The following is a 26815-nucleotide window of genomic DNA, read 5'->3' on the forward strand; positions in this document are numbered from 1 at the left end:
AGGTCAGAATGTGCACAATACAATCTACATCTACACCTGCTTTCACAGGTCAGAATGTGCACAATACAATCTACATCTACACCTGCTTTCACAGGTCAGAATGTGCACAATACAATCTACATCTACACCTGCTTTCACAGGTCAGAATGTGCACAATACAATCTACATCTACACCTGCTTTCACAGGTCAGAATGTGCACAATACAATCTACATCTACACCTGCTTTCACAGGTCAGAATGTGCACAACACAATCTACATCTACACCTGCTTTCACAGGTCAGAATGTGCACAACACAATCTACATCTACACCTGCTTTCACAGGTCAGAATGTGCACAACACAATCTACATCTACACCTGCTTTCACAGGTCAGAATGTGCACAACACAATCTACATCTACACCTGCTTTCACAGGTCAGAATGTGCACAACACAATCTACATCTACACCTGCTTTCACAGGTCAGAATGTGCACAACACAATCTACATCTACACCTGCTTTCACAGGTCAGAATGTGCACAACACAATCTACATCTACACCTGCTTTCACAGGTCAGAATGTGCACAACACAATCTACATCTACACCTGCTTTCACAGGTCAGAATGTGCACAACACAATCTACATCTACACCTGCTTTCACAGGTCAGAATGTGCACAACACAATCTACATCTACACCTGCTTTCACAGGTCAGAATGTGCACAACACAATCTACATCTACACCTGCTTTCACAGGTCAGAATGTGCACAACACAATCTACATCTACACCTGCTTTCACAGGTCAGAATGTGCACAACACAATCTACATCTACACCTGCTTTCACAGGTCAGAATGTGCACAACACAATCTACATCTACACCTGCTTTCACAGGTCAGAATGTGCACAACACAATCTACATCTACACCTGCTTTCACAGGTCAGAATGTGCACAACACAATCTACATCTACACCTGCTTTCACAGGTCAGGATGTGCACAACACAATCTACATCTACACCTGCTTTCACAGGTCAGAATGTGCACAATACAATCTACATCTACACCTGCTTTCACAGGTCAGGATGTGCACAACACAATCTACATCTACACCTGCCTTTCACAGGTCAGAATGTGCACAATACAATCTACATCTACACCTGCTTTCACAGGTCAGAATGTGCACAATACAATCTACATCTACACCTGCTTTCACAGGTCAGAATGTGCACAACACAATCTACATCTACACCTGCTTTCACAGGTCAGAATGTGCACAACACAATCTACATCTACACCTGCTTTCACAGGTCAGAATGTGCACAATACAATCTACATCTACACCTGCTTTCACAGGTCAGAATGTGCACAATACAATCTACATCTACACCTGCTTTCACAGGTCAGAATGTGCACAATACAATCTACATCTACACCTGCTTTCACAGGTCAGAATGTGCACAATACAATCTACATCTACACCTGCTTTCACAGGTCAGAATGTGCACAATACAATCTACATCTACACCTGCTTTCACAGGTCAGAATGTGCACAACTACAATCTACATCTACACCTGCTTTCACAGGTCAGAATGTGCACAATACAATCTACATCTACACCTGCTTTCACAGGTCAGAATGTGCACAACACAATCTACATCTACACCTGCTTTCACAGGTCAGAATGTGCACAACACAATCTACATCTACACCTGCTTTCACAGGTCAGAATGTGCACAATACAATCTACATCTACACCTGCTTTCACAGGTCAGAATGTGCACAACACAATCTACATCTACACCTGCTTTCACAGGTCAGAATGTGCACAACACAATCTACATCTACACCTGCTTTCACAGGTCAGAATGTGCACAACACAATCTACATCTACACCTGCTTTCACAGGTCAGAATGTGCACAATACAATCTACATCTACACCTGCTTTCACAGGTCAGAATGTGCACAACACAATCTACATCTACACCTGCTTTCACAGGTCAGAATGTGCACAACACAATCTACATCTACACCTGCTTTCACAGGTCAGAATGTGCACAACACAATCTACATCTACACCTGCTTTCACAGGTCAGAATGTGCACAATACAATCTACATCTACACCTGCTTTCACAGGTCAGAATGTGCACAATACAATCTACATCTACACCTGCTTTCACAGGTCAGAATGTGCACAATACAATCTACATCTACACCTGCTTTCACAGGTCAGAATGTGCACAATACAATCTACATCTACACCTGCTTTCACAGGTCAGAATGTGCACAATACAATCTACATCTACACCTGCTTTCACAGGTCAGAATGTGCACAACACAATCTACATCTACACTGCTTTCACAGGTCAGAATGTGCACAATACAATCTACATCTACACCTGCTTTCACAGGTCAGAATGTGCACAACACAATCTACATCTACACCTGCTTTCACAGGTCAGAATGTGCACAACACAATCTACATCTACACCTGCTTTCACAGGTCAGAATGTGCACAACACAATCTACATCTACACCTGCTTTCACAGGTCAGAATGTGCACAACACAATCTACATCTACACCTGCTTTCACAGGTCAGAATGTGCACAACACAATCTACATCTACACCTGCTTTCACAGGTCAGAATGTGCACAACACAATCTACATCTACACCTGCTTTCACAGGTCAGAATGTGCACAACACAATCTACATCTACACCTGCTTTCACAGGTCAGAATGTGCACAACACAATCTACATCTACACCTGCTTTCACAGGTCAGAATGTGCACAACACAATCTACATCTACACCTGCTTTCACAGGTCAGAATGTGCACAATACAATCTACATCTACACCTGCTTTCACAGGTCAGAATGTGCACAATACAATCTACATCTACACCTGCTTTCACAGGTCAGAATGTGCACAAAACAATCTACATCTACACCTGCTTTCACAGGTCAGAATGTGCACAACACAATCTACATCTACACCTGCTTTCACAGGTCAGAATGTGCACAACACAATCTACATCTACACCTGCTTTCACAGGTCAGAATGTGCACAATACAATCTACATCTACACCTGCTTTCACAGGTCAGAATGTGCACAATACAATCTACATCTACACCTGCTTTCACAGGTCAGAATGTGCACAACACAATCTACATCTACACCTGCTTTCACAGGTCAGAATGTGCACAACACAATCTACATCTACACCTGCTTTCACAGGTCAGAATGTGCACAACACAATCTACATCTACACCTGCTTTCACAGGTCAGAATGTGCACAACACAATCTACATCTACACCTGCTTTCACAGGTCAGAATGTGCACAACACAATCTACATCTACACCTGCTTTCACAGGTCAGAATGTGCACAACACAATCTACATCTACACCTGCTTTCACAGGTCAGAATGTGCACAATACAATCTACATCTACACCTGCTTTCACAGGTCAGAATGTGCACAATACAATCTACATCTACACCTGCTTTCACAGGTCAGAATGTGCACAACACAATCTACATCTACACCTGCTTTCACAGGTCAGAATGTGCACAACACAATCTACATCTACACCTGCTTTCACAGGTCAGAATGTGCACAATACAATCTACATCTACACCTGCTTTCACAGGTCAGAATGTGCACAATACAATCTACATCTACACCTGCTTTCACAGGTCAGAATGTGCACAATACAATCTACATCTACACCTGCTTTCACAGGTCAGAATGTGCACAACACAATCTACATCTACACCTGCTTTCACAGGTCAGAATGTGCACAACACAATCTACATCTACACCTGCTTTCACAGGTCAGAATGTGCACAATACAATCTACATCTACACCTGCTTTCACAGGTCAGAATGTGCACAATACAATCTACATCTACACCTGCTTTCACAGGTCAGAATGTGCACAATACAATCTACATCTACACCTGCTTTCACAGGTCAGAATGTGCACAACACAATCTACATCTACACCTGCTTTCACAGGTCAGAATGTGCACAACACAATCTACATCTACACCTGCTTTCACAGGTCAGAATGTGCACAACACAATCTACATCTACACCTGCTTTCACAGGTCAGAATGTGCACAACACAATCTACATCTACACCTGCTTTCACAGGTCAGAATGTGCACAACACAATCTACATCTACACCTGCTTTCACAGGTCAGAATGTGCACAATACAATCTACATCTACACCTGCTTTCACAGGTCAGAATGTGCACAATACAATCTACATCTACACCTGCTTTCACAGGTCAGAATGTGCACAACACAATCTACATCTACACCTGCTTTCACAGGTCAGAATGTGCACAACACAATCTACATCTACACCTGCTTTCACAGGTCAGAATGTGCACAATACAATCTACATCTACACCTGCTTTCACAGGTCAGAATGTGCACAATACAATCTACATCTACACCTGCTTTCACAGGTCAGAATGTGCACAATACAATCTACATCTACACCTGCTTTCACAGGTCAGAATGTGCACAATACAATCTACATCTACACCTGCTTTCACAGGTCAGAATGTGCACAATACAATCTACATCTACACCTGCTTTCACAGGTCAGAATGTGCACAACACAATCTACATCTACACCTGCTTTCACAGGTCAGAATGTGCACAACACAATCTACATCTACACCTGCTTTCACAGGTCAGAATGTGCACAATACAATCTACATCTACACCTGCTTTCACAGGTCAGAATGTGCACAATACAATCTACATCTACACCTGCTTTCACAGGTCAGAATGTGCACAATACAATCTACATCTACACCTGCTTTCACAGGTCAGAATGTGCACAATACAATCTACATCTACACCTGCTTTCACAGGTCAGAATGTGCACAATACAATCTACATCTACACCTGCTTTCACAGGTCAGGATGTGCACAATACAATCTACATCTACACCTGCTTTCACAGGTCAGAATGTGCACAATACAATCTACATCTACACCTGCTTTCACAGGTCAGAATGTGCACAATACAATCTACATCTACACCTGCTTTCACAGGTCAGAATGTGCACAATACAATCTACATCTACACCTGCTTTTTCAACACTTCTTAGTCCTTCAAGTCGGGAGTCTTTAGGTGTTGGACAACAGATATTAGACATATTGGGGGGGGGGGGGGGGAACATTCAAATATTCTCTTTGAAATTGTGTCAAGTCGGCATTTTAGGCACACGTTCTGTGTGTCAAAATGATGGTTTCAAGTACAAAGACCGTTTTCAAATGTTTAAAAATACTAATATTTTCAATTTTATATATGAAGAACCAACACCAGCATTTAAAAGGATCGAAGTCCAAACGGAACATTTCTAAAGCAATAAAAGCCCAAACTTGAAAAAGAGAAGGTGAAGGAGGAGTAAAGACATTTGAAAGGAATGAAGGAGGAATATAAAAGACATTTGAAAGGAATGAAGGAGGAATATAAAAGAGATTTGAAAGGAATGAAGGAGGAATATAAGAGATTTGAAAGGAATGAAGGAGGAATATAAGAGATTTGAAAGGATTAAGGAGGAATATAAAAGAGATTTGAAAGGAATTAAGGAGGAATATAAAAGGGATTTGAAAGGAATGAAGGAGGAATATAAAAGACATTTGAAAGGAATTAAGGAGGAATATAAAAGACATTTGAAAGGAATTAAGGAGGAATATAAAAGACATTTGAAAGGAATTAAGGAGGAATATAAAAGAGATTTGAAATTAATTAATGAGGAATATAAAAGAGATTTCAATCAATCAATCAATGTTTACTTATATAGCCCTAAATCACAAGTGTCTCAAAGGGCTGCACAAACCACTACCACATCCTCGGTAGGCCCACATAAGGGCAAGGAAAACTCACACCCAGTGGGACATCGGTGACAATGATGACTATGAGAACATGATACTGTGATACTGATGATACTGATGATACTGATGACTATGAGAACATATGAGAACATGATACTGTGAAAGATCAATCCATAATGGATCCAACACAGTCGCGAGAGTCCAGTCCAAAGCGGATCCAACACAGCAGCGAGAGTCCCGTTCACAGCGGAGCCAGCAGGAAACCATCCCAAGCGGAGGCTGATCAGCAGCGCAGAGATGTCCCCAGCCGATACACAGGCGAGCAGTACATGGCCACCGGATCGGACCGGACTCCCTCCACAAAGGAGAGTGGGACATAGAAGAAAAAGAAGAGAAACGGCAGATCAACTGGTCTAAAAAGGGAGTCTATTTAAAGGCTAGAGTATACAAATGAGTTTTAAGGTGAGACTTAAATGCTTCTACTGAGGTGGCATCTCCAACTGTTACCGGGAGGGCATTCCAGAGTACTGGAGCCCGAACGGAAAACGCTCTATAGCCCGCAGACTTTTTTTGGGCTTTGGGAATCACTAATAAGCCGGAGTCCTTTGAAGGCAGATTTCTTGCCGGGACATATGGTACAATACAATCAGCAAGATAGGATGGAGCTAGACCGTGTAGTATTTTATACGTAAGTAGTAAAACCTTAAAGTCACATCTTAAGTGCACAGGAAGCCAGTGCAGGTGAGCCAGTATAGGTATATATGTATGTATATATGTATATAAAGGTATATACAGTATAGGTATATATGTATGTATATATGTATATAAAGGTATATACAGTATAGGTATATATGTATGTATATATGTATATAAAGGTATATACAGTATAGGTATATATGTATGTATATATGTATATAAAGGTATATACAGTATAGGTATATATGTATGTATATATGTATATAAAGGTATATACAGTATATATGTATGTATATATGTATATAAAGGTATATACAGTATATATGTATGTATATATGTATATAAAGGTATATATGTATGTATATATGTATATAAAGGTATATATGTATGTATATATGTATATAAAGGTATATACAGTACAGGCGTAATGTGATCAAACTTTCTTGTTCTTGTCAAAAGTCTAGCAGCCGCATTTTGTACCAACTGTAATCTTTTAATGCTAGACATGGGGAGACCCCAAAATAATAGGTTACAGTAATCGAGACGAGACGTAACAAACGCATGGATAATGATCTCAGCGTCTTTAGTGGACAAAATGGAGCGAATTTTAGCAATATTACGGAGATGAAAGATGAATGTTGCTTTATGTTGTCTAAACCACAGGAGGCCATGACACCTTGATAATGAATGTTGCTTTATGTTGTCTAAACCACAGGAGGCCATGACACCTTGATAATGAATGTTGCTTTATGTTGTCTAAACCACAGGAGGCCATGACACCTTGATAATGAATGTTGCTTTATGTTGTCTAAACCACAGGAGGCCATGACACCTTGATAATGAATGTTGCTTTATGTTGTCTAAACCACAGGAGGCCATGACACCTTGATAATGAATGTTGCTTTATGTTGTCTAAACCACAGGAGGCCATGACACCTTGATAATGAATGTTGCTTTATGTTGTCTAAACCACAGGAGGCCATGACACCTTGATAATGAATGTTGCTTTTATGTTGTCTAAACCACAGGAGGCCATGACACCTTGATAATGAATGTTGCTTTATGTTGTCTAAACCACAGGAGGCCATGACACCTTGATAATGAATGTTGCTTTATGTTGTCTAAACCACAGGAGGCCATGACACCTTGATAATGAATGTTGCTTTATGTTGTCTAAACCACAGGAGGCCATGACACCTTGATAATGAATGTTGCTTTATGTTGTCTAACCTACAGGAGGCCATGACACCTTGATAATGAATGTTGCTTTATGTTGTCTAAACCACAGGAGGCCATGACACCTTGATAATGAATGTTGCTTTATGTTGTCTAAACCACAGGAGGCCATGACACCTTGATAATGAATGTTGCTTTATGTTGTCTAAACCACAGGAGGCCATGACACCTTGATAATGAATGTTGCTTTATGTTGTCTAAACCACAGGAGGCCATGACACCTTGATAATGAATGTTGCTTTATGTTGTCTAAACCACAGGAGGCCATGACACCTTGATAATGAATGTTGCTTTATGTTGTCTAAACCACAGGAGGCCATGACACCTTGATAATGAATGTTGCTTTATGTTGTCTAAACCACAGGAGGCCATGACACCTTGATAATGAATGTTGCTTTATGTTGTCTAAACCACAGGAGGCCATGACACCTTGATAATGAATGTTGCTTTATGTTGTCTAAACCACAGGAGGCCATGACACCTTGATAATGAATGTTGCTTTATGTTGTCTAAACCACAGGAGGCCATGACACCTTGATAATGAATGTTGCTTTATGTTGTCTAAACCACAGGAGGCCATGACACCTTGATAATGAATGTTGCTTTATGTTGTCTAAACCACAGGAGGCCATGACACCTTGATAATGAATGTTGCTTTATGTTGTCTAAACCACAGGAGGCCATGACACCTTGATAATGAATGTTGCTTTATGTTGTCTAAACCACAGGAGGCCATGACACCTTGATAATGAATGTTGCTTTATGTTGTCTAAACCACAGAGGCCATGACACCTTGATAATGAATGTTGCTTTATGTTGTCTAAACCACAGGAGGCCATGACACCTTGATAATGAATGTTGCTTTATGTTGTCTAAACCACAGGAGGCCATGACACCTTGATAATGAATGTTGCTTTATGTTGTCTAAACCACAGGAGGCCATGACACCTTGATAATGAATGTTGCTTTATGTTGTCTAAACCACAGGAGGCCATGACACCTTGATAATGAATGTTGCTTTATGTTGTCTAAACCACAGGAGGCCATGACACCTTGATAATGAATGTTGCTTTATGTTGTCTAAACCACAGGAGGCCATGACACCTTGATAATGAATGTTGCTTTATGTTGTCTAAACCACAGGAGGCCATGACACCTTGATAATGAATGTTGCTTTATGTTGTCTAAACCACAGGAGGCCATGACACCTTGATAATGAATGTTGCTTTATGTTGTCTAAACCACAGGAGGCCATGACACCTTGATAATGAATGTTACTTTATGTTGTCTAACCTACAGGAGGCCATGACACCTTGATAATGAATGTTGCTTTATGTTGTCTAAACCACAGGAGGCCATGACACCTTGATAATGAATGTTGCTTTATGTTGTCTAAACCACAGGAGGCCATGACACCTTGATAATGAATGTTGCTTTATGTTGTCTAAACCACAGGAGGCCATGACACCTTGATAATGAATGTTGCTTTATGTTGTCTAAACCACAGGAGGCCATGACACCTTGATAATGAATGTTGCTTTATGTTGTCTAACCTACAGGAGGCCATGACACCTTGATAATGAATGTTGCTTTATGTTGTCTAAACCTACAGGAGGCCATGACACCTTGATAATGAATGTTGCTTTATGTTGTCTAAACCACAGGAGGCCATGACACCTTGATAATGAATGTTGCTTTATGTTGTCTAAACCACAGGAGGCCATGACACCTTGATAATGAATGTTGCTTTATGTTGTCTAAACCACAGGAGGCCATGACACCTTGATAATGAATGTTGCTTTATGTTGTCTAAACCACAGGAGGCCATGACACCTTGATAATGAATGTTGCTTTATGTTGTCTAAACCACAGGAGGCCATGACACCTTGATAATGAATGTTGCTTTATGTTGTCTAAACCACAGGAGGCCATGACACCTTGATAATGAATGTTGCTTTATGTTGTCTAAACCACAGGAGGCCATGACACCTTGATAATGAATGTTGCTTTATGTTGTCTAAACCACAGGAGGCCATGACACCTTGATAATGAATGTTGCTTTATGTTGTCTAAACCACAGGAGGCCATGACACCTTGATAATGAATGTTGCTTTATGTTGTCTAAACCACAGGAGGCCATGACACCTTGATAATGAATGTTGCTTTATGTTGTCTAAACCACAGGAGGCCATGACACCTTGATAATGAATGTTGCTTTATGTTGTCTAAACCACAGGAGGCCATGACACCTTGATAATGAATGTTGCTTTATGTTGTCTAAACCACAGGAGGCCATGACACCTTGATAATGAATGTTGCTTTATGTTGTCTAAACCACAGGAGGCCATGACACCTTGATAATGAATGTTGCTTTATGTTGTCTAAACCACAGGAGGCCATGACACCTTGATAATGAATGTTGCTTTATGTTGTCTAAACCACAGGAGGCCATGACACCTTGATAATGAATGTTGCTTTATGTTGTCTAAACCACAGGAGGCCATGACACCTTGATAATGAATGTTGCTTTATGTTGTCTAAACCACAGGAGGCCATGACACCTTGATAATGAATGTTGCTTTATGTTGTCTAAACCACAGGAGGCCATGACACCTTGATAATGAATGTTGCTTTCATGTTGTCTAAACCACAGGAGGCCATGACACCTTGATAATGAATGTTGCTTTATGTTGTCTAAACCACAGGAGGCCATGACACCTTGATAATGAATGTTGCTTTATGTTGTCTAAACCACAGGAGGCCATGACACCTTGATAATGAATGTTGCTTTATGTTGTCTAAACCACAGGAGGCCATGACACCTTGATAATGAATGTTGCTTTATGTTGTCTAAACCACAGGAGGCCATGACACCTTGATAATGAATGTTGCTTTATGTTGTCTAAACCACAGGAGGCCATGACACCTTGATAATGAATGTTGCTTTATGTTGTCTAAACCACAGGAGGCCATGACACCTTGATAATGAATGTTGCTTTATGTTGTCTAAACCACAGGAGGCCATGACACCTTGATAATGAATGTTGCTTTATGTTGTCTAAACCACAGGAGGCCATGACACCTTGATAATGAATGTTGCTTTATGTTGTCTAAACCACAGGAGGCCATGACACCTTGATAATGAATGTTGCTTTATGTTGTCTAAACCACAGGAGGCCATGACACCTTGATAATGAATGTTACTTTATGTTGTCTAAACCACAGGAGGCCATGACACCTTGATAATGAATGTTGCTTTATGTTGTCTAAACCACAGGAGGCCATGACACCTTGATAATGAATGTTGCTTTATGTTGTCTAAACCACAGGAGGCCATGACACCTTGATAATGAATGTTGCTTTATGTTGTCTAAACCACAGGAGGCCATGACACCTTGATAATGAATGTTACTTTATGTTGTCTAAACCACAGGAGGCCATGACACCCTGATAATGAATGTTACTTTATGTTGTCTAAACCACAGGAGGCCATGACACCTTGATAATGAATGTTGCTTTATGTTGTCTAACCTACAGGAGGCCATGACACCTTGATAATGAATGTTGCTTTATGTTGTCTAAACCACAGGAGGCCATGACACCTTGATAATGAATGTTGCTTTATGTTGTCTAACCTACAGGAGGCCATGACACCTTGATAATGAATGTTGCTTTATGTTGTCTAAACCACAGGAGGCCATGACACCTTGATAATGAATGTTGCTTTATGTTGTCTAAACCACAGGAGGCCATGACACCTTGATAATGAATGTTGCTTTATGTTGTCTAAACCACAGGAGGCCATGACACCTTGATAATGAATGTTGCTTTATGTTGTCTAAACCACAGGAGCCATGACACCTTGATAATGAATGTTGCTTTATGTTGTCTAAACCACAGGAGGCCATGACACCTTGATAATGAATGTTGCTTTATGTTGTCTAAACCACAGGAGGCCATGACACCTTGACAATGAATGTTGCTTTATGTTGTCTAACCTACAGGAGGCCATGACACCTTGATAATGAATGTTGCTTTATGTTGTCTAAACCACAGGAGGCCATGACACCTTGATAATGAATGTTGCTTTATGTTGTCTAACCTACAGGAGGCCATGACACCTTGATAATGAATGTTGCTTTATGTTGTCTAAACCACAGGAGGCCATGACACCTTGATAATGAATGTTGCTTTATGTTGTCTAAACCACAGGAGGCCATGACACCTTGATAATGAATGTTGCTTTATGTTGTCTAAACCACAGGAGGCCATGACACCTTGATAATGAATGTTGCTTTATGTTGTCTAACCTACAGGAGGCCATGACACCTTGATAATGAATGTTGCTTTATGTTGTCTAAACCACAGGAGGCCATGACACCTTGATAATGAATGTTGCTTTATGTTGTCTAAACCACAGGAGGCCATGACACCTTGATAATGAATGTTGCTTTATGTTGTCTAAACCACAGGAGGCCATGACACCTTGATAATGAATGTTGCTTTATGTTGTCTAAACCACAGGAGGCCATGACACCTTGATAATGAATGTTGCTTTATGTTGTCTAAACCACAGGAGGCCATGACACCTTGATAATGAATGTTGCTTTATGTTGTCTAAACCACAGGAGGCCATGACACCTTGATAATGAATGTTGCTTTATGTTGTCTAAACCACAGGAGGCCATGACACCTTGATAATGAATGTTGCTTTATGTTGTCTAAACCACAGGAGGCCATGACACCTTGATAATGAATGTTGCTTTATGTTGTCTAAACCACAGGAGGCCATGACACCTTGATAATGAATGTTGCTTTATGTTGTCTAAACCACAGGAGGCCATGACACCTTGATAATGAATGTTGCTTTATGTTGTCTAACCTACAGGAGGCCATGACACCTTGATAATGAATGTTGCTTTATGTTGTCTAAACCACAGGAGGCCATGACACCTTGATAATGAATGTTGCTTTATGTTGTCTAACCTACAGGAGGCCATGACACCTTGATAATGAATGTTGCTTTATGTTGTCTAAACCACAGGAGGCCATGACACCTTGATAATGAATGTTGCTTTATGTTGTCTAAACCACAGGAGGCCATGACACCTTGATAATGAATGTTGCTTTATGTTGTCTAAACCACAGGAGGCCATGACACCTTGATAATGAATGTTGCTTTATGTTGTCTAAACCACAGGAGGCCATGACACCTTGATAATGAATGTTGCTTTATGTTGTCTAAACCACAGGAGGCCATGACACCTTGATAATGAATGTTGCTTTATGTTGTCTAAACCACAGGAGGCCATGACACCTTGATAATGAATGTTGCTTTATGTTGTCTAACCTACAGGAGGCCATGACACCTTGATAATGAATGTTGCTTTATGTTGTCTAAACCACAGGAGGCCATGACACCTTGATAATGAATGTTGCTTTATGTTGTCTAACCCACAGGAGGCCATGACACCTTGATAATGAATGTTGCTTTATGTTGTCTAAACCACAGGAGGCCATGACACCTTGATAATGAATGTTGCTTTATGTTGTCTAAACCACAGGAGGCCATGACACCTTGATAATGAATGTTGCTTTATGTTGTCTAAACCACAGGAGGCCATGACACCTTGATAATGAATGTTGCTTTATGTTGTCTAAACCACAGGAGGCCATGACACCTTGATAATGAATGTTGCTTTATGTTGTCTAAACCACAGGAGGCCATGACACCTTGATAATGAATGTTGCTTTATGTTGTCTAAACCACAGGAGGCCATGACACCTTGATAATGAATGTTGCTTTATGTTGTCTAAACCACAGGAGGCCATGACACCTTGATAATGAATGTTGCTTTATGTTGTCTAAACCACAGGAGGCCATGACACCTTGATAATGAATGTTGCTTTATGTTGTCTAACCTACAGGAGGCCATGACACCTTGATAATGAATGTTGCTTTATGTTGTCTAAACCACAGGAGGCCATGACACCTTGATAATGAATGTTGCTTTATGTTGTCTAACCTACAGGAGGCCATGACACCTTGATAATGAATGTTGCTTTATGTTGTCTAAACCACAGGAGGCCATGACACCTTGATAATGAATGTTGCTTTATGTTGTCTAAACCACAGGAGGCCATGACACCTTGATAATGAATGTTGCTTTATGTTGTCTAACCTACAGGAGGCCATGACACCTTGATAATGAATGTTGCTTTATGTTGTCTAAACCACAGGAGGCCATGACACCTTGATAATGAATGTTGCTTTATGTTGTCTAAACCACAGGAGGCCATGACACCTTGATAATGAATGTTGCTTTATGTTGTCTAAACCACAGGAGGCCATGACACCTTGATAATGAATGTTGCTTTATGTTGTCTAAACCACAGGAGGCCATGACACCTTGATAATGAATGTTGCTTTATGTTGTCTAAACCACAGGAGGCCATGACACCTTGATAATGAATGTTGCTTTATGTTGTCTAAACCACAGGAGGCCATGACACCTTGACAATGAATGTTGCTTTATGTTGTCTAACCTACAGGAGGCCATGACACCTTGATAATGAATGTTGCTTTATGTTGTCTAAACCACAGGAGGCCATGACACCTTGATAATGAATGTTGCTTTATGTTGTCTAACCTACAGGAGGCCATGACACCTTGATAATGAATGTTGCTTTATGTTGTCTAAACCACAGGAGGCCATGACACCTTGATAATGAATGTTGCTTTATGTTGTCTAAACCACAGGAGGCCATGACACCTTGATAATGAATGTTGCTTTATGTTGTCTAAACCACAGGAGGCCATGACACCTTGATAATGAATGTTGCTTTATGTTGTCTAACCTACAGGAGGCCATGACACCTTGATAATGAATGTTGCTTTATGTTGTCTAAACCACAGGAGGCCATGACACCTTGATAATGAATGTTGCTTTATGTTGTCTAAACCACAGGAGGCCATGACACCTTGATAATGAATGTTGCTTTATGTTGTCTAAACCACAGGAGGCCATGACACCTTGATAATGAATGTTGCTTTATGTTGTCTAAACCACAGGAGGCCATGACACCTTGATAATGAATGTTGCTTTATGTTGTCTAAACCACAGGAGGCCATGACACCTTGATAATGAATGTTGCTTTATGTTGTCTAAACCACAGGAGGCCATGACACCTTGATAATGAATGTTGCTTTATGTTGTCTAAACCACAGGAGGCCATGACACCTTGATAATGAATGTTGCTTTATGTTGTCTAAACCACAGGAGGCCATGACACCTTGATAATGAATGTTGCTTTATGTTGTCTAAACCACAGGAGGCCATGACACCTTGATAATGAATGTTGCTTTATGTTGTCTAAACCACAGGAGGCCATGACACCTTGATAATGAATGTTGCTTTATGTTGTCTAAACCACAGGAGGCCATGACACCTTGATAATGAATGTTGCTTTATGTTGTCTAACCTACAGGAGGCCATGACACCTTGATAATGAATGTTGCTTTATGTTGTCTAAACCACAGGAGGCCATGACACCTTGATAATGAATGTTGCTTTATGTTGTCTAAACCACAGGAGGCCATGACACCTTGATAATGAATGTTGCTTTATGTTGTCTAAACCACAGGAGGCCATGACACCTTGATAATGAATGTTGCTTTATGTTGTCTAAACCACAGGAGGCCATGACACCTTGATAATGAATGTTGCTTTATGTTGTCTAAACCACAGGAGGCCATGACACCTTGATAATGAATGTTGCTTTATGTTGTCTAAACCACAGGAGGCCATGACACCTTGATAATGAATGTTGCTTTATGTTGTCTAACCTACAGGAGGCCATGACACCTTGATAATGAATGTTGCTTTATGTTGTCTAAACCACAGGAGGCCATGACACCTTGATAATGAATGTTGCTTTATGTTGTCTAAACCACAGGAGGCCATGACACCTTGATAATGAATGTTGCTTTATGTTGTCTAAACCACAGGAGGCCATGACACCTTGATAATGAATGTTGCTTTATGTTGTCTAAACCACAGGAGGCCATGACACCTTGATAATGAATGTTGCTTTATGTTGTCTAACCTACAGGAGGCCATGACACCTTGATAATGAATGTTGCTTTATGTTGTCTAAACCACAGGAGGCCATGACACCTTGATAATGAATGTTGCTTTATGTTGTCTAAACCACAGGAGGCCATGACACCTTGATAATGAATGTTGCTTTATGTTGTCTAAACCACAGGAGGCCATGACACCTTGATAATGAATGTTGCTTTATGTTGTCTAAACCACAGGAGGCCATGACACCTTGATAATGAATGTTGCTTTATGTTGTCTAAACCACAGGAGGCCATGACACCTTGATAATGAATGTTGCTTTATGTTGTCTAAACCACAGGAGGCCATGACACCTTGATAATGAATGTTGCTTTATGTTGTCTAACCTACAGGAGGCCATGACACCTTGATAATGAATGTTGCTTTATGTTGTCTAAACCACAGGAGGCCATGACACCTTGATAATGAATGTTGCTTTATGTTGTCTAAACCACAGGAGGCGATGAGCCGGCATGTGGCGTCCACGTCCACGGTGCACATCCACGTGCTGTCGGTGCACCGTCAGTGTCGGCAGCAAGGTAAAGGCTCCATCCTGCTGTGGCGCTACCTGCAGTACCTGCGCTGCATGGCCACGCCCCGCAGGGCTCTGCTCATCTGCGAGGACTACCTGGTGCCCTTCTACCTCAAAGCTGGCTTCAAGGAGAAAGGCCCGTCGGCCATCAGCGTCTCCAACATGCGCTTCCAGGAGATGGAGTACCTGCTGGCGGGGCAGGCCTACGCCCGGCGGAACAGCGGCTGCTAGTGCTAGCAAACACCTCCATGTGGACGTGATCATCCATCTTTGCTCACCTGGCTGACATTGACAACACCTGAGGCTCTTGTGAGGGGACATGATCATCCATCTTTGCTCACCTGGCTGACATTGACAACACCTGAGGGTCTTGTGAGGGGACATGATCATCCATCTTTGCTCACCTGGCTGACATTGACAACACCTGAGGCTCCTGTGAGGGGACATGATCATCCATCTTTGCTCACCTGGCTGACATTGACAACACCTGAGGCTCTTATGAGGGGACATGATCATCCATCTTTGCTCACCTGACTGACATTGACAACACCTGAGGGTCTTGTGAGGGGACATGATCATCCATCTTTGCTCACCTGGCTGACATTGACAACACCTGAGGGTCTTGTGAGGGGACATGATCATCCATCTTTGCTCACCTGGCTGACATTGACAACACCTGAGGGTCTTGTGAGGGGACATGATCATCCATCTTTGCTCACCTGGCTGACATTGACAACACCTGAGGGTCTTGTGAGGGGACATGATCATCCATCTTTGCTCACCTGGCTGACATTGACAACACCTGAGGGTCTTGTGAGGGGACATGATCATCCATCTTTGCTCACCTGGCTGACATTGACAACACCTGAGGCTCCTGTGAGGGGACATGATCATCCATCTTTGCTCACCTGGCTGACATTGACAACACCTGAGGCTCTTATGAGGGGACATGATCATCCATCTTTGCTCACCTGACTGACATTGACAACACCTGAGGGTCTTGTGAGGGGACATGATCATCCATCTTTGCTCACCTGGCTGACATTGACAACACCTGAGGGTCTTGTGAGGGGACATGATCATCCATCTTTGCTCACCTGGCTGACATTGACAACACCTGAGGGTCTTGTGAGGGGACATGATCATCCATCTTTGCTCACCTGGCTGACATTGACAACACCTGAGGGTCTTGTGAGGGGACATGATCATCCATCTTTGCTCACCTGGCTGACATTGACAACACCTGAGGCTCTTGTGAGGGGACATGATCATCCATCTTTGCTCACCTGGCTGACATTGACAACACCTGAGGTGACGCCCGCTGCTGCCACATCATCATCAAGAACAAATGGCGGGCAGGAAGGCCACAAACACTTTTTATTTCAACAGACTCTTGCAAAACTGTAAAGACCCACCGCACACTTCCTGTCTTCACAATAAAAGCGCTTCTTCATCCTAACAAAATAAGAGTCTCAGAAAGTTGGCCAGCTTTGGAGTTTGTAAAGTGCATAAAAAGAAGGATGGAAGCTGGACTAACTTTCATGTGCTATTGGACAGAAAGGAGGACTTTTTTTTTCTCCTCCATTTAAAAATGTGGAGGTTCTGATCACTAATGTCTGATTCCAGCAATGCAGGTCATCTACTTATTATGTTCTTGTCTTCACAAAATGCAGGTCATCTACTTATTATGTTCTTGTCTTCACAAAAGTCTCTTAAACATGCTTGGATTAGCATTAAACACATTTACCTTCTTAACCTCTCTTTCATAACTAAGTCACTATGAATGTAATACAAACCCTGTTTCCATATGAGTTGGGAAATTGTGTTAGATGTAAATATAAACAGAATACAATGATTTGCAAATCCTTTTCAAGCCATATTCAGTTGAATATGCTACAAAGACAACATATTTCATGTTCAAACTGATAAACGTTACTATTATTTTTTGCAAATAATAATTAACTTAGAATTTCATGGCTGCAACACGTGCCAAAGTAGTTGGGAAAGGGCATGTTCACCACTGTGTTACATCACCTTTTCTTTTAACAACACTCAATAAACGTTTGGGAACTGAGGAAACTAATTGTTGAAGCTTTGAAAGTGGAATTCTTTCCCATTCTTGTTTTATGTAGAGCTTCAGTCCTTCAACAGTCCGGGGTCTCCACTGTCCTATTTTACGCTTCATAATGCACCACACATTTTCCATGGGAGACAGGTCTGGACTGCAGGCAGGCCAGGAAAGTACCCGCACTCTTTTACTTGCTGAAATAAGCAGGGGCGTCCATGATAACTTTGCTTGGGTGACAACATATGTTGTACCAAAACCTGTATGGACCTTTCAGCATTAATGGTGCCTTCACAGATGTGTAAGTTAGTCATGCCTTGGGCACTAATACACCCCCATACCATCACACATGATGACTACAACACACTAATACACCCCCATACCATCACACATGCTGACTACAACACACTAATACACCCCCATACCATCACACATGCTGACTACAACACACTAATACACCCCCATACCATCACACATGCTGACTACAACACACTAATACACCCCCATACCATCACACATGCTGACTACAACACACTAATACACCCCCATACCATCACAGATGCTGACTACAACACACTAATACACCCCCATACCATCACACATGCTGACTACAACACACTAATACACCCCCATACCATCACAGATGCTGACTACAACACACTAATACACCCCCATACCATCACACATGATGACTACAACACACTAATACACCCCCATACCATCACACATGCTGACTACAACACACTAATACACCCCCATACCATCACAGATGCTGACTACAACACACTAATACACCCCCATACCATCACACATGCTGACTACAACACACTAATACACCCCCATACCATCACACATGCTGACTACAACACACTAATACACCCCCATACCATCACACATGCTGACTACAACACACTAATACACCCCCATACCATCACAGATGATGACTACAACACACTAATACACCCCCATACCATCACACATGCTGACTACAACACACTAATACACCCCCATACCATCACACATGCTGACTACAACACACTAATACACCCCCATACCATCACAGATGATGACTACAACACACTAATACACCCCCATACCATCACACATGCTGACTACAACACACTAATACACCCCCATACCATCACACATGCTGACTACAACACACTAATACACCCCCATACCATCACACATGCTGACTACAACACACTAATACACCCCCATACCATCACAGATGATGACTACAACACACTAATACACCCCCATACCATCACACATGCTGACTACAACACACTAATACACCCCCATACCATCACAGATGATGACTACAACACACTAATACACCCCCATACCATCACACATGCTGACTACAACACACTAATACACCCCCATACCATCACAGATGATGACTACAACACACTAATACACCCCCATACCATCACACATGCTGACTACAACACACTAATACACCCCCATACCATCACACATGCTGACTACAACACACTAATACACCCCCATACCATCACACATGATGACTACAACACACTAATACACCCCCATACCATCACACATGCTGACTACAACACACTAATACACCCCCATACCATCACAGATGATGACTACAACACACTAATACACCCCCATACCATCACACATGCTGACTACAACACACTAATACACCCCCATACCATCACACATGCTGACTACAACACACTAATACACCCCCATACCATCACAGATGATGACTACAACACACTAATACACCCCCATACCATCACACATGCTGACTACAACACACTAATACACCCCCATACCATCACACATGCTGACTACAACACACTAATACACCCCCATACCATCACACATGCTGACTACAACACACTAATACACCCCCATACCATCACACATGCTGACTACAACACACTAATACACCCCCATACCATCACACATGCTGACTACAACACACTAATACACCCCCATACCATCACACATGCTGACTACAACACACTAATACACCCCCATACCATCACACATGCTGACTACAACACACTAATACACCCCCATACCATCACACATGCTGACTACAACACACTAATACACCCCCATACCATCACACATGCTGACTACAACACACTAATACACCCCCATACCATCACACATGCTGACTACAACACACTAATACACCCCCATACCATCACACATGCTGACTACAACACACTAATACACCCCCATACCATCACACATGCTGACTACAACACACTAATACACCCCCATACCATCACACATGCTGACTACAACACACTAATACACCCCCATACCATCACACATGCTGACTACAACACACTAATACACCCCCATACCATCACACATGCTGACTACAACACACTAATACACCCCCATACCATCACACATGCTGACTACAACACACTAATACACCCCCATACCATCACACATGCTGACTACAACACACTAATACACCCCCATACCATCACACATGCTGACTACAACACACTAATACACCCCCATACCATCACACATGCTGACTACAACACACTAATACACCCCCATACCATCACACATGCTGACTACAACACACTAATACACCCCCATACCATCACACATGCTGACTACAACACACTAATACACCCCCATACCATCACACATGCTGACTACAACACACTAATACACCCCCATACCATCACACATGCTGACTACAACACACTAATACACCCCCATACCATCACACATGCTGACTACAACACACTAATACACCCCCATACCATCACACATGCTGGCTTTTCAACTTTGCGCCTGTAACAATCCGAATGATTTTTTTCCTCTTTGTTCCGGAGGACACCACGTCCTCTGTTTCCAAATATAATTTGAAATGTGGACTCGTCAGACCACAAACCACTTTTCCACTTTGCATCAGTCCATCTTAGATGATCTCGGGTCCAGCGAAGCCGGCGGCTTTCCTGGGTGTTGTTGATAAATGGGTTTGGCTTTGCATAGTAGAGTTTTAACTTGCACTTACAGATGTAGCGACCAACTGTAGTTACTGACAGTGGTTTTATGAAGTGTTCCTGAGCCCATGTGGTGATATCCTTTACAAACTGATGTCTGTTTTTGATGCAGTACCGCCTGAGGGATCAAAGGTCCATAATATCATGGCTTACGTGCAGTGATTTCTCCAGATTCTCTGAACCTTTTGATGATTTTACGGACTGTAGATGGTAAAATCCCTAAATTCCTTGCAATATCTCGTTGAGAAATGTTGTTCTTAAACTGTTTGACTATTTGCTCACGCAGTTTTGGACAAAGTGGTGACCCTCACCCCATCCTTGTTTGTGAATGACTTAGCATTTCATGGAAGCTGTTTTTATAGCCAATCATGGCACCCACCTGTTCCCAATTAGCCTACACACCTGTGGGGTGTTCCAAATAAGTGTTTGATGAGCATTCCTCAACTTTATCAGTATTTATTGCCACCTTTCCCAACTTCTTTGTCACGCGTTGCTGGCATCAAATTCTAAAGTTAATGATTATTTGCAGTTTGAACATGAAATATGTTGTCTTTGTAGCATATTCAACTGAATATGGCTTGAAAAGGATTTGCAAATCATTGTATTCTGTTTATATTTACATCGAACACAATCTCCCAACTCATATGGAAACGGGGTATGTACTTGAATGTCAACCTCACTTTCATAACTAAGTCAGCATGAATGATGTACATGAATGTCAACCTCTCCTCCAGCATGAATGATGTACATGAATGTCAACCTCTCCTCCAGCATGAATGATGTACATGAATGTCAACCTCTCCTCCAGCATGAATGATGTACATGAATGTCAACCTCTCCTCCAGCATGAATGATGTACATGAATGTCAACCTCTCCTCCAGCATGAATGATGTACATGAATGTCAACCTCTCCTCCAGCATGAATGATGTACATGAATGTCAACCTCTCCTCCAGCATGAATGATGTACATGAATGTCAACCTCTCCTCCAGCATGAATGATGTACATGAATGTCAACCTCTCCTCCAGCATGAATGAGGTACATGAATGTCAACCTCTTCTCCAGCATGAATGATGTACATGAAGGTCAACCTCTCCTCCAGCATGAATGATGTACATGAATGTCAACCTCTCCTCCAGCATGAATGAGGTACATGAATGTCAACCTCTCCTCCAGCATGAATGATGTACATGAATGTCAACCTCTCCTCCAGCATGAATGAGGTACATGAATGTCAACCTCTCCTCCAGCATGAATGATGTACATGAAGGTCAACCTCTCCTCCAGCATGAATGATGTACATGAATGTCAACCTCTCCTCCAGCATGAATGATGTACATGAATGTCAACCTCTCCTCCAGCATGAATGATGTACATGAATGTCAACCTCTCCTCCAGCATGAATGATGTACATGAATGTCAACCTCTCCTCCAGCATGAATGATGTACATGAATGTCAACCTCTCCTCCAGCATGAATGATGTACATGAATGTCAACCTCTCCTCCAGCATGAATGATGTACATGAATGTCAACCTCTCCTCCAGCATGAATGATGTACATGAATGTCAACCTCTCCTCCAGCATGATGTACATGAATGTCAACCTCTTTTCCAGCATGAATGATGTACATGAATGTCAACCTCTCCTCCAGCATGAATGATGTACATGAATGTCAACCTCTCCTCCAGCATGAATGATGTACATGAATGTCAACCTCTCCTCCAGCATGAATGATGTACATGAATGTCAACCTCTCCTCCAGCATGAATGATGTACATGAATGTCAACCTCTCCACCAGCATGAATGATGTACATGAATGTCAACCTCTCCTCCAGCATGAATGATGTACATGAATGTCAACCTCTCCTCCAGCATGAATGATGTACATGAATGTCAACCTCTCCTCCAGCATGAATGATGTACATGAATGTCAACCTCTCCTCCAGCATGAATGATGTACATGTGCACTTGCTCCATAGAACATTTACTGGCCTGCAGAGAAAGTGTGAGACCAGCCGACATAAGCGTTTGATGAAATCAGTAAGCAGTTGACACCGTAAACCGCTGTCAACATAACCTGCAGTGCAACCCACTTAATGTGACTTGTTGTGGGTTGGCTGACTCACATCGACATAAGCGTGTGTCAGCATAGGCAGTAGAACCTGTTTGAGTCGACACATGTCGGTTGAAGACATAAGCAGTTGCCAAATAAGCTGCTGGCAAGATGTCAACATAACCTGCATTACAACTAGTTTAAGGTGACACGTTTCGGGTCAGCTAACTCAGATCGACATAAGCGGCTGCAAAAAAAATGTGTTGATGACCTAAGCGATTGTTTGTGTAAAAGCTGTCGACATAACCTGCAGTACAACTAGTTGAAGGTGGCTGACTCATATCAACATAAGCGGCAGTCAATGAAAGTGTGGGCACAAGCAGCAGGTTTGAATGTAAACAGCTGTCGACATAATCTGCAGTGTGACCCCATGAAGTCAACACCTGTTGGCTTGGCTGAGTCAACATAAGCGGTCAGGTGTGGAGAGAAGCGGACACCATTTTAAATATCATCATTTCTTTTTTATTTCTTTGTGGGTTTTTTTGTTTTGTCTGTTGTTTTTTTTCCAGTTGCAGCTGAAGAGCAGACAGGCAACTAAAACGCTGCCCGGGTCAAGACTTCATCACTTCTTCACAAGTCATAGACACGTATCATCACTTCTTCACAAGTCATAGACACGTATCATCACTTCTTCACAAGTCATAAACACGTATCATCACTTCTTCACAAGTCATGAACACGTATCATCACTTCTTCACAAGTCATGAACACGTATCATCACTTCTTCACAAGTCATAGACACGTATCATCACTTCTTCACAAGTCATAGACACGTATCATCACTTCTTCACAAGTCATAAACACGTATCATCACTTCTTCACAAGTCATAAACACGTATCATCACTTCTTCACAAGTCATAAACACGTATCATCACTTCTTCACAAGTCATAAACACGTATCATCACTTCTTCACAAGTCATGAACACGTATCATCACTTCTTCACAAGTCATAAACACGTATCATCACTTCTTCACAAGTCATAAACACGTATCATCACTTCTTCACAAGTCATGAACACGTATCATCACTTCTTCACAAGTCATAGACACGTATCATCACTTCTTCACAAGTCATAAACACGTATCATCACTTCTTCACAAGTCATAAACACGTATCATCACTTCTTCACAAGTCATAAACACGTATCATCACTTCTTCACAAGTCATAAACACGTATCATCACTTCTTCACAAGTCATGAACACGTATCATCACTTCTTCACAAGTCATAAACACGTATCATCACTTCTTCACAAGTCATAAAAACGTATCATCACTTCTTCACAAGTCATAGACACGTATCATCACTTCTTCACAAGTCATGAACACGTATCATCACTTCTTCACAAGTCATGAACACGTATCATCACTTCTTCACAAGTCATAGACACGTATCATCACTTCTTCACAAGTCATGAACACGTATCATCACTTCTTCACAAGTCATAAACACGTATCATCACTTCTTCACAAGTCATAAACACGTATCATCACTTCTTCACAAGTCATAAACACGTATCATCACTTCTTCACAAGTCATAAACACGTATCATCACTTCTTCACAAGTCATAAACACGTATCATCACTTCTTCACAAGTCATAAACACGTATCATCACTTCTTCACAAGTCATAGACACGTATCATCACTTCTTCACAAGTCATGAACACGTATCATCACTTCTTCACAAGTCATGAACACGTATCATCACTTCTTCACAAGTCATAGACACGTATCATCACTTCTTCACAAGTCATGAACACGTATCATCACTTCTTCACAAGTCATAAACACGTATCATCACTTCTTCACAAGTCATAAACACGTATCATCACTTCTTCACAAGTCATAAACACGTATCATCACTTCTTCACAAGTCATGAACACGTATCATCACTTCTTCACAAGTCATAAACACGTATCATCACTTCTTCACAAGTCATAAACACGTATCATCACTTCTTCACAAGTCATGAACACGTATCATCACTTCTTCACAAGTCATAAACACGTATCATCACTTCTTCACAAGTCATAGACACGTATCATCACTTCTTCACAAGTCATAAACACGTATCATCACTTCTTCACAAGTCATAAACACGTATCATCACTTCTTCACAAGTCATGAACACGTATCATCACTTCTTCACAAGTCATGAACACGTATCATCACTTCTTCACAAGTCATAAACACGTATCATCACTTCTTCACAAGTCATAAACACGTATCATCACTTCTTCACAAGTCATAAACACGTATCATCACTTCTTCACAAGTCATGAACACGTATCATCACTTCTTCACAAGTCATAAACACGTATCATCACTTCTTCACAAGTCATAGACACGTATCATCACTTCTTCACAAGTCATAAACACGTATCATCACTTCTTCACAAGTCATAAACACGTATCATCACTTCTTCACAAGTCATGAACACGTATCATCACTTCTTCACAAGTCATGAACACGTATCATCACTTCTTCACAAGTCATAAACACGTATCATCACTTCTTCACAAGTCATAAAGACGTAGAATACAGCAAATGAACCAGAAAAGATTGACGTGCTCAGCATGACGCAAGAAAAGAAAAAGAAAAGCTATGGAAATAGTTGATACATTTTTATCTTTCAAAAAGGCACCAGAGGTTTTTCATATTGGATCCATTTTCTTTCTTTCCTCTTTTTCACTTTAAGTTTGCCTAAAGAAGACAACAAGAGCCAAGTGTGGAAAATATACCTATAATACACACACACATATACATATATATATATATATATATATATATATATATATATACATATATATATATATATATATATATAAAGTGAGGCAAAAAAGTATTTAGTCAGGCAGCGATTGTGCAAGTTCTCCCACTTCAAAGGATGACAGAGGTGTGTCATTTTCATCATAGGTACACTTCAACTGGGAGAGACAGAATGGGAAAAAAATCCAGGAATTCACATTGTAGGAATTTTAAAGAATTTATGTGTAAATGATGGTGGAAAATAAGTATTTGGTGACTTCAAACAAGGAAGATCTCTGGCTCTTACAGACCTGTAACTTCTTCTTTAAGAAGCTCTTCTGTCCTCTACTCGTTACCTGTATTAATGGAACCTGTTTGAACTGGTTATCTGTATAGACGACACCTGTCCACAGCCTCAAAC

At 41.3% G+C, this 26815-nt stretch overlaps 1 protein-coding gene and 1 pseudogene across 1 annotated transcript; one reads left to right on the top strand and one right to left on the bottom strand.

The window, feature by feature from the left end:
• LOC133555748 (serotonin N-acetyltransferase-like) overlaps window positions 1-26815 on the bottom strand; it is a 446295-nt pseudogene that overhangs the window by 7601 nt on the left and 411879 nt on the right.
• Window positions 16218-18759, top strand: LOC133555630 (serotonin N-acetyltransferase-like). Its single transcript, XM_061904974.1, has one exon. It carries the CDS (start codon window positions 16344-16346, stop codon window positions 16665-16667), a length of 324 nt encoding a protein of 107 aa, XP_061760958.1. The 5' UTR covers window positions 16218-16343; the 3' UTR covers window positions 16668-18759.

Source organism: Nerophis ophidion, linkage group LG07 (assembly GCF_033978795.1).
Source record: "Nerophis ophidion isolate RoL-2023_Sa linkage group LG07, RoL_Noph_v1.0, whole genome shotgun sequence".
NCBI lineage: Eukaryota > Metazoa > Chordata > Actinopteri > Syngnathiformes > Syngnathidae > Nerophis > Nerophis ophidion.

Excerpts from the sequence above, each read along its gene's own strand:
- LOC133555630 (XM_061904974.1), top strand. The coding sequence starts at position 16,344 with ATGTTGTCTAAACCACAGGAGGCGATGAGCCGGCATGTGGCGTCCACG.